Source organism: Dicentrarchus labrax, unplaced genomic scaffold (genome assembly GCF_905237075.1).
Source record: "Dicentrarchus labrax unplaced genomic scaffold, dlabrax2021, whole genome shotgun sequence".
In the NCBI taxonomy this organism is placed as follows: domain Eukaryota; kingdom Metazoa; phylum Chordata; class Actinopteri; family Moronidae; genus Dicentrarchus; species Dicentrarchus labrax.
The window spans coordinates 726734-742500 of record NW_026136722.1 but is presented as its reverse complement, the minus strand read 5'-3'; the positions used below and the strand labels follow the sequence as shown (position 1 = coordinate 742500).

The 15767-nt window shown below is 43.9% G+C and overlaps 1 protein-coding gene across 6 annotated transcripts in view; it reads right to left on the bottom strand.

The window, feature by feature from the left end:
- The window catches only part of LOC127356524 (RNA binding protein fox-1 homolog 2), a 44100-nt gene that overhangs the window by 16753 nt on the left and 11580 nt on the right, over window positions 1-15767 (bottom strand). For 5 of the 6 annotated variants that reach the window (XR_007882003.1, XM_051388314.1, XM_051388315.1 and 2 more), the window contains exons 3-6: window positions 4669-4875; window positions 3431-3604; window positions 2905-2958; window positions 2550-2642 (exon numbers count right to left, since the gene is read on the bottom strand). Coding sequence is in view for 5 of the 6 variants with exons in the window: in XM_051388314.1 (XP_051244274.1) it covers window positions 2550-2642; window positions 2905-2958; window positions 3431-3604; window positions 4669-4875 (528 nt within the window). In the remaining variant the exon portion in view is untranslated. Of the gene's footprint in view, window positions 1-2549; window positions 2643-2904; window positions 2959-3430; window positions 3605-4668; window positions 4876-13091; window positions 13557-15767 lie in introns of those variants that run through there. The other variant, XM_051388317.1, reaches the window with a different exon arrangement.

The window sequence follows — 15767 nt, the reverse complement described above, 5'->3', positions numbered from 1 at the left end:
GTTTGTGTTGAGATTTTCGTTAGCTTTGTAGGGTGTCCTACAGTCAAAGTAACACAAGTCAATGACGTTACTGTCCAAGGCAGATATATGTTATGAGTGAGGACTGTCTAACCCATGTATGTTAGAGCATACGCACAGAAACAGCCATGAGTGGGTGGAGATGCACTGAGGTGTGTATGTTTTTGAGTGCAAACTAAGATACACACTGTCACACCTATATATAGGCCTATAGGACTCTATATATAGAATTAATGGTAATGAGATGGGATCACAGAGAAGCAGGTAGAGACAAAGTGAATTGTAGTTGGGCCACTTACATGGATACATTGGAAGCATACAGGAAATTGACTTCTTCAAAGCGCAGAGTTTTATTCCAGACAAAGACAAGTACAGTTTAACTTTGAGCACAACAATTCTCTTTCTATTTCATATAGGCTTCAGACATGCACACTACGGGCAGCTATCATCTATGAGAGTAACTAGTAACCAACTCCCATTGGCATGCACCGGGAATAAGAAATGTCAGCGCTCGAGTTAAGGACAGCGTATCTCTAAGTTATTCAATCAAAACTTACACTGAAAAATTAAGAGTTCAGCTATTCAGCCTTTTTTCAATGAGTGAGGCAAGACTAAGAGGTACCCAGGTGCAACTGATTTCATGCCAATTGAACAAGAAAGTCAACAGTCCCATCACCAAAGCTAATGTCAACAAATAGCCATACAGAATAAACATGCAAGAAATACACCTAGCTGCCTGCAGTACTGCCTCAGTTAGGCGACATATTTCCATATTCAAATACCAACCATGCACACTTAGGTTACATTAAATTAACTCATGCCAGTGGATAGCAGTGAACTGCAGGGTCACACATGATAACAGTTGAATATTAATGTATAACCATGGTATACAGTAGGCCTATATTTCAGAGTTTCTGAATCATTACACATATATGATTACTAGTTATTTTCTGCCGTCTTAGTTCAACAAACTCTGAAATGATATGACCAATTAAAGCAAGAGTAACACAGCAACATCTGCAAGAAAGGAGAACTGCCAGATAGCATTGCCTCAAATAGAAATGTCCGGCCCTTTCTCCTCAGTTGAAAGAATGTATAAACACAAATCCACGATTTGTCCTGCGCCAGCCTTTTGTCTCTTCAAGCCCATGCACCATAAACAGACAGAAAGAGACACACTCTACAGACTTCCTGTTGCTGGCTCCCCATGCAGCTGATACATGACTCGCTACAGCCCAACACCACTACAAGTACAACAGAATACATGCAAATGTGACAGCTGAAATACTGCTCGCTGATTAATACAAGTGACTGATGTCATGCAAAACTTGGGAAGAAAAACAGAGAATCAGGTTAAAGCAATGCCGGGGACAACACGGGTTGTTGACTGAACACAAGACTAATGCAGGGTAAATTGGCTCCATCAGTATCCATTCAGCTTGCTGATTGACTGAAGGTGGAGGTGGTGGAGGGAGTATGTTGTACCAGTGGGTGCAGGTGGCTGTCTTTCATTCTCGACCACACTGCAGCAGAACTGAGAGTACAGAACTAAAACAGGATCCAGCCAGCCTCATCCATCATGCAGGAACTGACTCGCGCGCACACGCACGCACACACACGCGCACACACGCGCACACACACGCGCACACACACACGGAAATCACCACAGTAAGCCCATGCAGAAATCCTGGCTTACAGTAGCGTGGGTCAAGAGATCCAATATGGACAACTGGCTGATTAAAACCCCAATTAAAATAAAGAAGAAAAACTGCTTTTAAATACTCAGCACATGCTTCAGTTAAGAAACAAACAATATTGAATGAAATCAAAATAAACAACCTGAACGCACATAGACTTAACAAACATAAAAACTCAAGTGCACAGATCATGGGTAAGAATCCAGACTTCCATAAAGTGAACATGCGTCAGTGTTGCTGTGATTCCCAGCATGCTGCTATAGCACCAGGAGCCATAAGCTTGTCACAACCACTTAGCTGCAGCACCGGGAGAGGGGAACACAGAAGGATTTCTACTCTAGGGAAGAAAATAAGAGCATCTGACAGCAATCTGCCATGCATCATCCTTTCACTGCGTTCCTCTCGTGCCCTCCGGTGCCAGCTACACAAACATCATTCCAATTGTTGCAAAAAAAAAAGTTGTAACGTCAGTGTGGCTACAAGTTGCGCATCAGTGGGAAAAAAAGGTGAAGAGGAAACAACTTAATGTAAAAAAAAAAAAAATGCTGCAGAGGAAAAGTACCCAGCATGCCTTATGTAGTAGTGTTCTTGCACCCCCAATCATTCCCACCACAAAAACAAAACAGAAAAAAAAAGGAGGAAAGAAGTCTTTTTAGATTTAAAAATGAAAAACACATTGCAGAGGACCAGGGAGTGGGATACCAGTGGGCTGCATCAGAGCATATCACTAAAGGGAAGATGGGAGCTAGCTAGCAGTCAGTGATCAAGCAGAATTATGATGGGAGTACAGAGAGAATACAGAAGAAGAGAGAGAGAGAGAGGAGGAAAAATTACCTCAATCTTACGACCTTCCACCAATGTGCCGTGGAGCTTTTCCCTGGCTTTCTCCGCATCTGCGCTGGTCTCAAATGTCACAAAGCCAAACCCCTGTGGCATACAGCAGAGGTTAAAGAGGTTGGCGGCGAGTGAGGGGCACATCATAAGGGATTGTGGAGAGGGAGAGAGGAGAATCCTTAGACCTTGGTGTGCACTCTGACATTGTTAAACAGATAATTGGAGTTTCATAACAACAATTCCCCACGTGGTTGATACCATGTCACAAAGTGTCACATTCACAGAGAAAAACCATGCAAAGTGGAAGTTACTCTTACTAGTCAACAGTCAGATGAAGTGCAGTGTGTCGACTTACCTTTGAACCCCTCTCATTGAAAATAATCTCTACATCCAGAATCTTTCCAAATTGCTGCAAATAGATACAAGGGAAGACATTAGCAAATATATATAAAGAAAACTGTAGATTACATCTTTGAGTTGTTTTGGTTTTTAGTCTTTTAGGACGACATTACTGTAAAGACTGAGGCTTCTGGCACTGTGTGAATTACAACCGCTTTGCACTAGGTGTCACTGTTACACAAAAGACAACATCCCACAGTTCAATGAGCTTCTTGCTGTCCCTTCGCCTTGAACTCTGCTCTGTCCCCTTTTTCCCTCTCACTTCGTCACTCATGCTAACACACTGACACACATAGCAGACAATTGCCCCCTCAAGCACCACGAGAACAATCATGAGTGTCTTTCCTTTGTGTTTTCGTTTGACTCTTTTGTCGGTCTCTAAACCACACCCCTAGCGAGCCCCGTCGCGGTGGTCCCGAGGTGGCTAGACTGATTTATTGATCCCTTTAAAAATGAGGCCCACAACATTCCTAGCTTCTTACCCCAAACATCTGCCTGAGGTCAGGGTCCCGGAAGCGGAAGGGGATGTTTGAGACGTGGAGACGTTTGGGGGTCCCTTTGGCCTCTGTGGGGTCTCCCACAGAGCCTCCTCCTCCTGAGCCTCCTGAACCGCACTGTACTCCTGCCTCCCCCTGGGACGTCTCGTCTGTCTTTACCTGTGGTTGGGAGGAAATTATATCATTATATAATGAAATTATAATCTCAGCTGCTTCTTAAATGAAATTAGATTTTTGTATTTATGTTTAACAACAAGACTGAGAGTCTGCAGCCATTACTGCAGCTCTCAGAGACTGGAAGCACCTTGACAGCTGGTGTTTGGCAGGTATAATGTTTACCATGTTCACCTGCTTAGTTTGCCTTGTTAGTATGCTAACATTTACCAATTAGCACTACACACAAAGTCCAGCTAAGGCTGAGGTCATTAGTTTTCCCAAGTATTTGGGGGGGGGGGGTGGACCTGATGATGGAACTATGGGGAAAATGAAGCGATCACCAAAGCTGCTGCAATTCATCCTGCGGGGGTAAAGACTGACTATACCGAAGTTCATGGCAATGCATTCAAAAGTATTATTATTATTATTATTATTATTATTATATTTAAGATATTTCATATCTGCCTGCTGCTGGCACTACAGGAAGACAGTCATTGGTATTCATCCACTGGGCACCATGAATGCAACAGCTGTTTAGATATTTCACTTTAAAAGAAAAATGCCTGCTGGTTATGGGTTAAAGAAAATATCCATAAACTTGAGAATCACAATATTTTGTTTTGGGTACATTTGTGACACTGTCAATTCTTGCTACACGCTACATAGCAGTGTTTTAAATGTAAGCTGGGGGTTATGATGTTGGCTGTTACAAGAGCTATGATAAATACAAATGCACATCCTGTTGTTCTGTTTGCATGGTGACTCTTTTTAAACTCCCCAAATTAGATCACAATATATTGTGATGCTTATAATATCCGAATATATCATACATATACAATCATAACCCCTGTATCGTGATATGCATTGTCTCACCAGATCCTGGCCAATATACTGGTGGAGGTAAATGTTAAGTGAAAGGGATCGCCAGAGTCATTAGTATTCATCCTGGTGACCATGCATATAAAAAAAAGTCACCAACCAATTTCTGATGAATTCTTTCAAAATTTCATAAAAATAAATAGAATCATACAGGATCTTACTAAGACTTTAATAAACACAGTGCTTACGATGTTGTTGTTGTTGGTGGTGGTAGTGGTGGTGGCTCCATTAGCACCAGCCCCTACCTCTGCTGTACCTTGGCCCCCAGCACCAAACATTGCCCCAGGGACGAAGTCTGTCCCTGGTAGCCCGTTTTGAGGAGGGGGTGGAGGAGGGAACGCTGAAAAGGGTGGGGCCACCAAACCCTCCTGTCCTCCTGTAGAATCCTGAGAGCCCTACAGCAGCAGGGAAGGGAGAGGAGAGGAAAGAAGAGAAGGAGACAAGTTAACATATGTACTCAGTAAGCCTGTAACAGTGGCTGTAGCGTCCTGATGAAGGTAGAATGAGGGGGTTAAAACCCTGCCTATTAAATTTCACTCTCTCTCTCTCTCTCTCTCTCTCTCCTTCACCACTCAGTTACTCCCCCATTCCCTCCCTACTATCCTCTCCCCCTCCCTCTACCTCCATATCTCTGACAGGCATGTGTTTTCAGTCAGCCAACCATGAAATATTTACAGCGAACACATCTATTATTAAGAGTCAGAAAATTCGATACAAGGTTTGAGATACAAAGATGCTTATGGGATGGATGGACACGCAGAGAGATAAACACAGACTGCGCCATGATAACCGTGACATGTTTACAGCTACTGTTGCATTGTGTGAATACTTGTTCCTGTATTTTTGGATTTCTTTTAGCGGCCATCTATAATTCAGATTAACTGTGTATCAGTGGGGACTATGTTGCCTCAGGTTATTTTTTTCCCCCCTGCACACGACAGCTGTTACAACTGTATCAGCAGCAGGATAATCTACAGATGCTTTATAGCTGTGCTGCTGCTCCAACGCATACACCTTATCTTGTATGCGTTTGTGTGTGTGTGTGTGTGTGTGTGTGTGTGTGTGTGTCTGTGTGTGTGTGTGTGTGTGTGTGTGTGTGTGTGTGTGTGTGTGTGTGTGTGTGTGTGTGTGTGTGTGTATGTATGTATGTATGTATGTATGTATGTACGTATGGTGACTCTGCAATATTGCTTCCTTCAAATCAATTCACACAAGCTCAAGGACATCTTGCACGAAGTTTCACAAAGTCCTTTTACAGCAAAGACAGAGAGTAGAAAGTAGAAAGAAATGCAGACACGGTGGATGGACAGGGAGATACAGAATGAGCTGGAAAAAAAAGAAGGCTTTTAGGGTCAGGGCTGCTCCTTCCCCACCAGGCCAGGCAGCATCCAACACCATTAACCACTGGTCTGGTCTCTGGATCTGGGCTGGGCGACGCCAAGAGACACTCGGTCTCCAGACAGGCTTTTTAATTAGACAGAGTAACCAAGATGCCGCAAAGCAAGCAAGCCCTCTCCCTCTCTCTAATCCTATAGCCTGACTGCTCACTGCTCTTCTGCAGTGAGTCGACCGCACTGGCTGTAAAAAAGCCAGCTGAGGCTAAAAGGCCCATCTGCAAGACAGACAGCTTGTGGGGTCTGGGCCCAACAGATAGAGGAGGCTGCGTAATCCAAAAACTGAATGGAAAAAATCTGGGAGACTCGTCCGTTGCCACTCTCATTGTGGTAAGGCTGAATGTATGTTAGGAAGGAATGTGTGAAAGCTTATTGCGTTTTGCATCCGCTACGGGTTTCTGTCACCTAGTGATAAAAAAGGGACCCATCAAAAACCTGCTCAAAAAGAGACGATAAGCCATTGAAATTCATTGGTTAGGCCTTAGCCTACCCAGGCTGGGGATGTATCAAAGCTTAAGTGTACTTGTTAGGGCATGTGAGCTCATAAACATGCAGTAGCCTGAATTCAGCCACTAAAGGGTGTGTCCTATAGGCATATCCCTGCCCAGGGCTGAGTCACACCCCCCGAAAATGTTGGGCACAGGAAGAGAGGAGAGCGTAAAAGAATTAGAGAAAACAGTGACAACAGAACAAGAAGGTTACAGCTTATAATTAGACGCAGAGGGAATTAGACCTAATCATGTTTTAACAGGAGTGCTCATCTACATTTTAAATCTCGCTGCATGAGAGAGCCAAGGCGTGACTGGGTCTCCCAGAACTGAGATATTTCATTAACAGGGATGCCATATCACAAACACTGATCATCCAGTGCTTTTCAGAAGGCTGCTTCAGGGCACCCGAGAAGCAGCCTGTGGTTTATAAAAGCTTGGTTTATTACGTCTATTCTATCGCATGGTTCCTAGCTGAATAAAAGCACTGCCAAGCCTGAACCAACTAGATGTCATTACCCAGTGCTCCCACATATCTGTCATATGAAATTACAAAAAACCTTTGAGTGTGTTGTAATATTTAGTCTCTTTCAGCAGAGGTTTAAAGAACACTACCACGGTGTTGTGACCATGTGTGTTAAGGCTTTGTCATGATTGAGCTTACCGTGTATAAACGATAATGAAATGATGAACTAATAAACAGAGAGACGAATAAAAAGCTGTCAGTGGATTAGGATCAGAGTTGAGAAGAGTACAACCTTAAAACTACACAGGCATTCCTGACCCACTGACTAAGGAGCAGCACTGCCCTACATGGCAGTATCATATACTAGGCAAAGGGAGAGAGGGGGGAGAAGAAAAAAGAAATAATGGAAAAAGAAAAGGGGGGGGGGGGGCTTAACAGGAGGGGGAAGGGGGATTATGGGAAATAATGACAGGCTCTATTAGAGTTATATCTGGTCTTAACCCAAACTGAATTTTGACATTGAGAGATAAGATGCAGGATTGTCTAAATCTGTGATACAATTAAACAAGCTATGCTTCGTTCAACAATGGCATGAAAAGCAATAGGAGCAAAGTTGAATACAGAGTAGATCAAGTGTCTATTGAAATGCTTTTTTTAAATCAACGATCTGATATTACAACTTAAAAAGGACCATCTGGAATAGGACCTATTCATCCATGCTGTCACTCACACACACAAACACACAGCATTTGTGTTACCTGAGACACCATGTTTGTCCATACACCGAGAGGATGAGGGGGAGGAAAGGCCTTTTCACAGCAAACCTTTTCAAGCGTGCGTCTGTGTCTGTCTGCTGACTTTAGCCTCTAACCACCCAAGTTACAGCACACGTCACCAGCCACAGAAACACAGTCAATAGCCAAGTGGCGATGCTACTGAAAAGGCATCAATCATGCAAATTCATAACACTTTGTCTATTGGAACGATCTAGTGTCTGCAAAGATGCCTGACTGAACACAGAAATCAGAAATACTCTCTACAGCTTCTTTTCCCTCTGCAATCCGTCTCTTTTCTTTTCCTGTGGTTGGAGAAGTAAGTATGCCTGTGTTCACCCCCCCTCCCCCCCACTCACTCCCCCTTTCCCCTTCCCTCTTCGTCCTTGCCTGCCACGCTTGATGAAAGCCAGAGGGAGATTTTTTTTCCCCCCTTTAAAAACCATCGGCACCCGCCCCTCAAGTCACTCAAAGCTTCTACTGCACTATGATGTCCATCAAAGCGTAGGCCACAGCCCATCTCCTTATTTGGTCGCCTCTGTGCATGAGCTTTTGTCTCTCCTTCCTGATTCTGGGCCAATCAGATTACACAAAGGCTGTAAAATACATCCCTTTAAGATACATCAATAGTTACCTGTTATAGTCACTGGATGGAAAATATTTAAAAATAAAACAAAGGTTTTGAATTCAACAGCAACACAGCTGGGTTGTGCAATAACAGAATAACAATAAAACAGCACTGCTTACAAGGCTGTCATCACTTTTCTGGTTCTACCAGACAGCTACCAATAATAGAGCAACAGAGACTGCATGAAGATTCTTTGGTGTCTTCCCAAGACTGTCATAATTGTGCATAAAGACCAAGGGTGCTATTATAGTTGCAAGGATTAGTCGATTGACAGAAGAAGAATCTGCAACTATTTTGATCATAAAATTGTTTTACTCCTTTTTTAAGCAAAAATGCTGGCATGACTGGCATTATTCACTATTTTCTGACATTTTATTGAGAAAATAAGCAGCAGATTAATCAATGATAAAAAAATAATGTTAGTTTTAGCCCTAGTTGTATTGAAGTTGGCTAAAAAGGATGAGGTTATATTAAATAGACACATTTTCAAAAAGCACAATAAAAAGAAAAGGCGTGAAAGAAATACAGTTAGAACGGATTAAAAACATAATATTGTTTCCTTTTCTATTAGGTAGTTACCAATATATTTTGGTGAGGCTGACTACCAGGGAAGAGGATAGCTGTTAGAGAACCCCCAGTGCAGGTAAATGTCTGACTGGGTTCAGACAACCCTCAGATGAAACATGATTGGGTGTCTACAATGTTTCTACTGAATGATGAAAAAGGCAAACTCTTTCCAAACGCACTTAACCTCCCTCAAATTCTCAACCTGACTTCATCCAGAGGCATGATGCTTCATGTGTCATGGCTATGGCTGCCTCAGTAGCACTAATGTGCTCACCATCTTCCAAACCCCATTTACTATTTTTGTGTCCCTATCGCTCATATCTCATCCCTGATTGACATTTAGCTTACACTTAACATTTCCCTGACCTTTAATCCAGACTGATTTACAGAGGATTCAACAGCATCCCACACCATCAATTGTAAAGACAATGGAAACATGCAAATCGAGCCAGTGTGGAACTCAAATGTTTTAACATGCTTGCTGTACTGCCAGTTCCAACTGTATTTACCCCATCCACAGGAAGAATCCTTTAGTTTAGTACAATCTTGCATTCTGAGTAGATGCAGTAAGATGGGGAATCTGCACACTGCCATCACGACTTCTGCAGTAGAAGTTTAAATTTAAAAACCCAACAGCACAGACTTAACCTAGGAGATACAGCATACATTAAGGGCTCTACTGCACCACATCTGTGCATCGCATCGCTTGCAATGTGCGTGTATGCGTATGTATGTGCGCTTTGGTGTGAGGTAACATGTTGTTTTCACACCTCGACCCGCTGCATACAGCCTACGGCAGTGGCAGTTAGCCCAGCATTAGTGTTGGACAATATCATCATGGCTGTAAAAGCAGAGGGAGAACCCTGAGGTGCAGCAGTATCACACAGTGCATTAAGCCACCAATACTGAGGACTATGCACTTTGCTTTAGTGTTTAATCTGTGCTAACAGGTGAGTCTGTGTTTCTGTTTGTGTTTTTGTGAGACAGAAAGTCAATATCATCTGCCACTTCCTAAAGTGAAAGTTGCTACACACAAAGAAATACCCATAATCCCACAGGATAACTATAATGAATGAAGTTAAATGTGCTGTTGGTTAAACTGGGTGTTGTTTTACCATGCCCTGACACTCACTGCAAAACACACAGGTACCTGCCAGTTTGTTATCAGTTATTTGTTATGCAGCAGCACAATTCTGTCCACTTCTCATATACGCGCAGCTACACTACCACATACATACACACAGATCCCTGAGGGTAACAGACTTGGGTGTGGATCCCTTGCAAATTCCTTGAAGGCCTGTCGTCGTACGCTGGCTAACCAAGCAGTCTTGTGGAGATGATATGAGAGGTGGAACAGTTAGGCAGCCTAAATACTCAGATGTCGCTCACTGCCTTGCAAGCCACTCAGTGTAACAGTGGCTTGGCTCGACACCATTCCTCATGGGCTCAGCAGTAAGCAGAGGGGTCAGAGAGATGATGCAACACTTCTGGACATCTACAAATACACATTACAAAAAGACAGAGATGGGGATAAGGAGCTAAAAGTGCACTGGATTTGCACACATTTTAACAACCAGTTATGCGGACATATTTTTTGTTGATCTGTGAAAACATTTAAATGAAAATAGGCAGACTCAATGCCCGCATGCCAACCTGCTGCAGTGAGCGAGACAATCAAACAGGCGGGCTTTCAGAATCAGCACGTGAGCAGGCTCATTATGGAGCCATGTTCATTTGTCACTCTGAATAATATTAAGATGGAAATTCAAGTAGGTCTGAGTGATGTGGCCAAAAATAAACTCTCGATCTCATTTATCCTTCCAAAATGAAGCAAGACTAAAACATGACTAATATTTTTTTTGGCCAACGTGCAAAAACAACCGTGCAAGAATAAATGAGGACCCTTCACCACTTGCAAGGCTGCATCGTTCTGCATATTTAAAAATACAGGCTATACCATACAGCCATGGATGGTCAGTAGCAGATGCTACAACTACATCTGCTCACTAATTCATCTGCTCCTGCTGTTTGTGTTTGTTGACATCAGCCTGATTTCTGCAGACAGCTGCTAGCTAGCATTAGCTACCTGGAATGTAGGGACAGACTGAAAAGAGTAGAATCCAGGCACTGATCAGTCGACACTCAAGGCTTTATATCTGGTTACCAGAGACGGTGCATTTTTATTGACTATAATTTATAGTGATAGTTTGATCAATGATTGCCTATGAAGACTATATGATCTAGTTTATTATCTTAAAAATTATCCCTCGCGTCGCAGCTTTATTAACTTTAACTGAAAAATAATACTTATTACTAATTAAGGGATTCCTCCCAAATTGGGGGTCTGTGGTCTAATGTGGGGGTCAAATCAAACTAACCATCCATAAATCCAAGGCAAGGTAAGGTAAGTTGTCCTTGCCAAGATATCGCTAGTGAGCATTTGGCTTTAGCAAATTTGAAATAATTAGCCATCTACACAGTAGATTGCAAAATAGTGACGTTGGTAGCTTTAAAGCTGCCATCAAGTGAGCCTTTTAGTTACAGTTTTAACGGTAACTCTAATCCCCAGTGTGTACAGTATAGAGATCTGTCACCCAAAATAGAGAGCAGTACCATAAATGTTACAGAGGACAGTGCGGCTGGTGGTGTGTCACCTTTAAAGTGCATTCCCACATGGAACTAACCCCCACACCCCACCCCTGCTCTTACACCCTTCTAGTTACCACCACCATCCTCCATTTGGCGTCATTCTCTTTGAAGAGGAATAATGTGTTTAGCTTACAACTGCTCTAGCCTGCAGGGGGAGGAAAAAAGTGGACAGGGGGACGAGAAGGAGAGAGGAAAACAAAAAAGAGGAGAAACACATGAACAACAACCTACACCTCTACTTCACCATGTAGAAGAGGTAAAAGTTGTTGTTGCTTTATAGACGTTGACCAAATAAAGAAAAATATTCTACAAACTTACACCACTGTCTGTCCTACGCATAAACACTACAGTGCTTACTGAAAATGTCCACATCTGTTTAAGAAAAATACAGATTAGGCTTTGTTGTAATTCTGTGATTTAGCTGTAATGTATTTGGAACTGCAGGACACGTGTTAACGCTGAGGAGCAGGGATAAACCAAGTCCTACAAATGGGTCAGATGCAGGTAGCGTGGGTGTGTGTGTCTGTGTGGTTATGCTACCAAAAGACAGGGTTGTTGCTGTGTATTCATTAACAGTAACTATATGTGTCTGAGTTCCATAAGGGGTGGGTGGGGGGCAATAAAGGACTCTAGCAACAACTGGTGTGTGTGTGTGTGTGTGTGTGTGTGTGTGTGTGTGTGTACAAAAACAACTGTGCCTTGGCACCTGTCTCCCTCAATCTAGGGACAGATGAAGTTTAAACTGCATGGACAGCTTGGATGACAATGTTGAATCGCTTGACAGAATATCTCAGCCTCCACCCTCTGTGCACATGACGGGACATGAAATGACACACACACACACACACACACACACACACACACACACACACACACAGACTGTACTCTGTATAAAAAAATAACATGACATTGCATGCAGTCAGCATGGCAAGAGCATGCAATACCCAATGTATATGCATGTCGACACAGGGAACCAAGCAGTGGTTGCTACCTCATGTCTGCACCTCCCTGCCACCTCCCCCCAGCCCATAACCCCCCCCCAAAGGAACCCAAGAACAGATAGCAGGACATGCTACAACAGAGCCAGAGAACAGCTCTCATCCTCGGGCTGTCTCTCAGCTAAAGTAGCACAGACACGCCCACCATATGCTAAGAGCAGTCTAGCACACATCAACTGAATAAACATTATATTCTACGGTGACCAAAGTGTTCAGCAATCCTTTTGCGAGCTTACAACTCACTTGATGCCTCTCCGAATATTGTCTCCACTCCAGTAACATGAGGACAAAATGATGCATAACTACCATGTGGTAATAAGGCATTAGCATGATTTCTTTCAAAACAATTAAAGACACTTGAGCGCAAAGAGTTAAAAAGTGAAAGGAGCAGAGCTGCAGGGACAAGCCCTGCTGTTAGCTTGATGCCCTGCCAACTATCTGACAAAGGCCTCACCTGGGCCAAGACACAGCAAACCAAAACAGGCTGTGCCATTAACAGAACATCAATTACGGTTTCATTAAGCCAAACTAAACAAATGAAAGAAATCATTAATAATATCTCCTGAATTTCTAGTTCTGATATTGCAGTTCTCAACATGGGTACAGAGTTGCTTATACAGAGAAGCTCTGCTTAAGCGGTGAACTTACCGGTAGCATTGCAGGGTAGTACAGCCCCATCATTGTCTGATCTAGAGGAACTACTGCTGCTGACCAGCTCTCCACTTTCCCGTTCCTTCTCCTCTCCCCTTCCCTCTGTGCCTCTATTTCCCCTCCTGTTCCTCCTCTCCTGTGCCTGTGCTCTAAGACCATGAGCCGACGATGGCTTCAGTCCACGTCTGTCTCACACATTCAAATTCTCCCTCGTTCACTCCCTCTTCCTCCTCCTTCCCTTCGCTGGTGTCCCTTCTTCCACTTCCCCAGCACGCAAGCCTCGTCTGCCTGTCACTCTTCTGCTTCTCTTTTCTTCGTCTCCCCGGCCTCGGTGCTCTGATCCCCCTCGGGCCTTTCTGTCTCTCTCCTCCTGACAGTCTGAGTCTCTTCTCGCCTCTTTTCTCTCTCTTCTCTTTGCTCCGCGTCTGTCATTCACACACTCGCGGTACACGTCCTGCTGCTCCCCCCTGATTCCTCTTGTTCCCGCCCCCCTTTTAAAACTTTCCCTCCCTCTCAAGCCTCAGTCCCTCCTATCCATCAAAGCATCCATCCTTCAATGTAGCCATCTAACCCTGTGCCTAGATGGAGTCAGAAAGCTGTTGTTGCTGTCTCCTCAAAGCCCCTGGAGAGAGAAAAGGAACAGGAAGGAAGAAGATGCTGTCTTCTATCCACGCACTGGCTGCCTGAGAGTACAGAACAAGAATGCGACCCCCACTGCATTGCAGCTTTTTTTTGATGATTTATTTATTGCGTGGCAGCCTGTCAGCTCCAAAAAGCAGCGGTAGGTAGGCCAGTCGGTAGACAGCTAGGTAGCTAGCTGCGTGGGTAGGCTCCTAGATCACCATCTCTCTGCTGCAGCTGCCTTCATCACACAGATGGAAGCCTCACAAAACTGAGGGAACGCCAGCCCCGATTCCAGTATAAGAACCTCAACCTGAACATGAATCTGTATTACGCTGCATTGCGCCTTTTTCTTCTGGCTCAGGCTCAGTTCCCTCACTTCCCACCACTGTATTGTTAGGAGGCGCTTAATTTGCAGAGATGAGAGTGCAGTTCCTTGCAACGCATTTTCATATGGGAGGGACTGAACTCTGCGGAAAAAAAGCCCTGATGCCAAGCTTTCAGACATCTGCTGAGTCTGGCTAGAACTGGGTCCGGAGGGATGGAGGGATGGAGGGAGGGCAAGATAAGTTATTGGAGGTGGTTGGGGGAAAAGGGGGCAAAAGAGGGGAGCTTGGCTGGAATGGGAAGCGGGGACAGAGGGGCCGTGGTTGCCAGTGAGAGATAACGGGATTGAGAGATAAATGGATAAAGGGCCGGGGTGAAAAAAAAAAGCTAGGGATGACAGGATTAGGGCTGTAAGTGAAGAGGATGAGAGGATGAATGGGGGATGATCTGAGGATTAAGCACACAGACTGAACACAGTGATAAACACACACACACACACACGCAGTCACACACAAACACATAATGTACACAAAGACGTGCTGTGATCATATTCAGGCGGCTACACCTTGGCTGACAGGCACACACACACACACACACAAACTCAAACAAAAAGCTATATCCATCCCACACTCATCAGCTAACTCAAACAAAGGCCAGTTCCTTCAAACAACAGCATCTACAGATAATCAATAGCTCAGGCTTAACTTCTCTATAGGAATAATTCAGAACATTTTTAGTAGAATTACCCATGGGAAGGTTATGACCTGCAATGAGGTTTTTATACATGACTGCAAATCATGGAAAAATGCTTAGGTGTGCAGCCTCTATGACTTGGATGGTATGCATGTTTGTGTTGTTAACCCTGATGATCACTGTGACCTAAACAGCAGGAGACTGACATGTATAGCCCCACGGTTCACACACACAAACACACACAAACACACACATTTAGCACTGACAGTGTGCAGCAGCAGGGACCCATAGAAGCCTGTCACCGTTTAACACACTCATATTGACACAAGCGGGCCTACAGGCAGATCAAACATGCATACATAACATCAGACAGGAGCATTACCAAGACAAATGTACTGCAGCAATGAACAAGCCAATATGGCTAAGCTAGGCTTGGCTAGCTCCATTTGCATGATAACCAGCAGCTAGTGTGCTGGAGACTCCTAATATAGTGTGCTCAAGGGCAGAATACATTAGCAGGGACGAGTTTTAAATCATTTATAAAACAAATGCAGCATTGTGCGTTGGCTCTGAATTTAACAGATGACGAGGGGAGTTCAGATGTTGCGCAGATCACAAGCGTTCTCTGCCCAGGTGTTTGTCTTACAAGCAGATGAACCCCAGGCAGGCGAGGGCCAGGACTGGAATACAAGTCTGCTCTGACTCTGCAGCTGACTATTGTATGATTTGTGCCCTGCAGGCAAGCCATCTTAAATAACTTGCTTCCATTTCTGTTTCACCTCTGCTCCACTTCTCCGTCTCATCCTATCATTCCTTTTTGCCTGTGATCTTACTTACAAGAGTTATTTTATGTTGTCAGGTCGACGCCGAAATAACTGAATACTGCAAAAGGGAAGGGAAATCTACATGAAATTTACTTTAAACCGGAAAGCCAAATTCTTACAGTGCCGGCTTCTTTAAATCTCACTCACACACTCAGAGAACTGTGTTCCCAAGAAAGGAGATACCAAGGGTAGAGCAGGATTGGAGAGT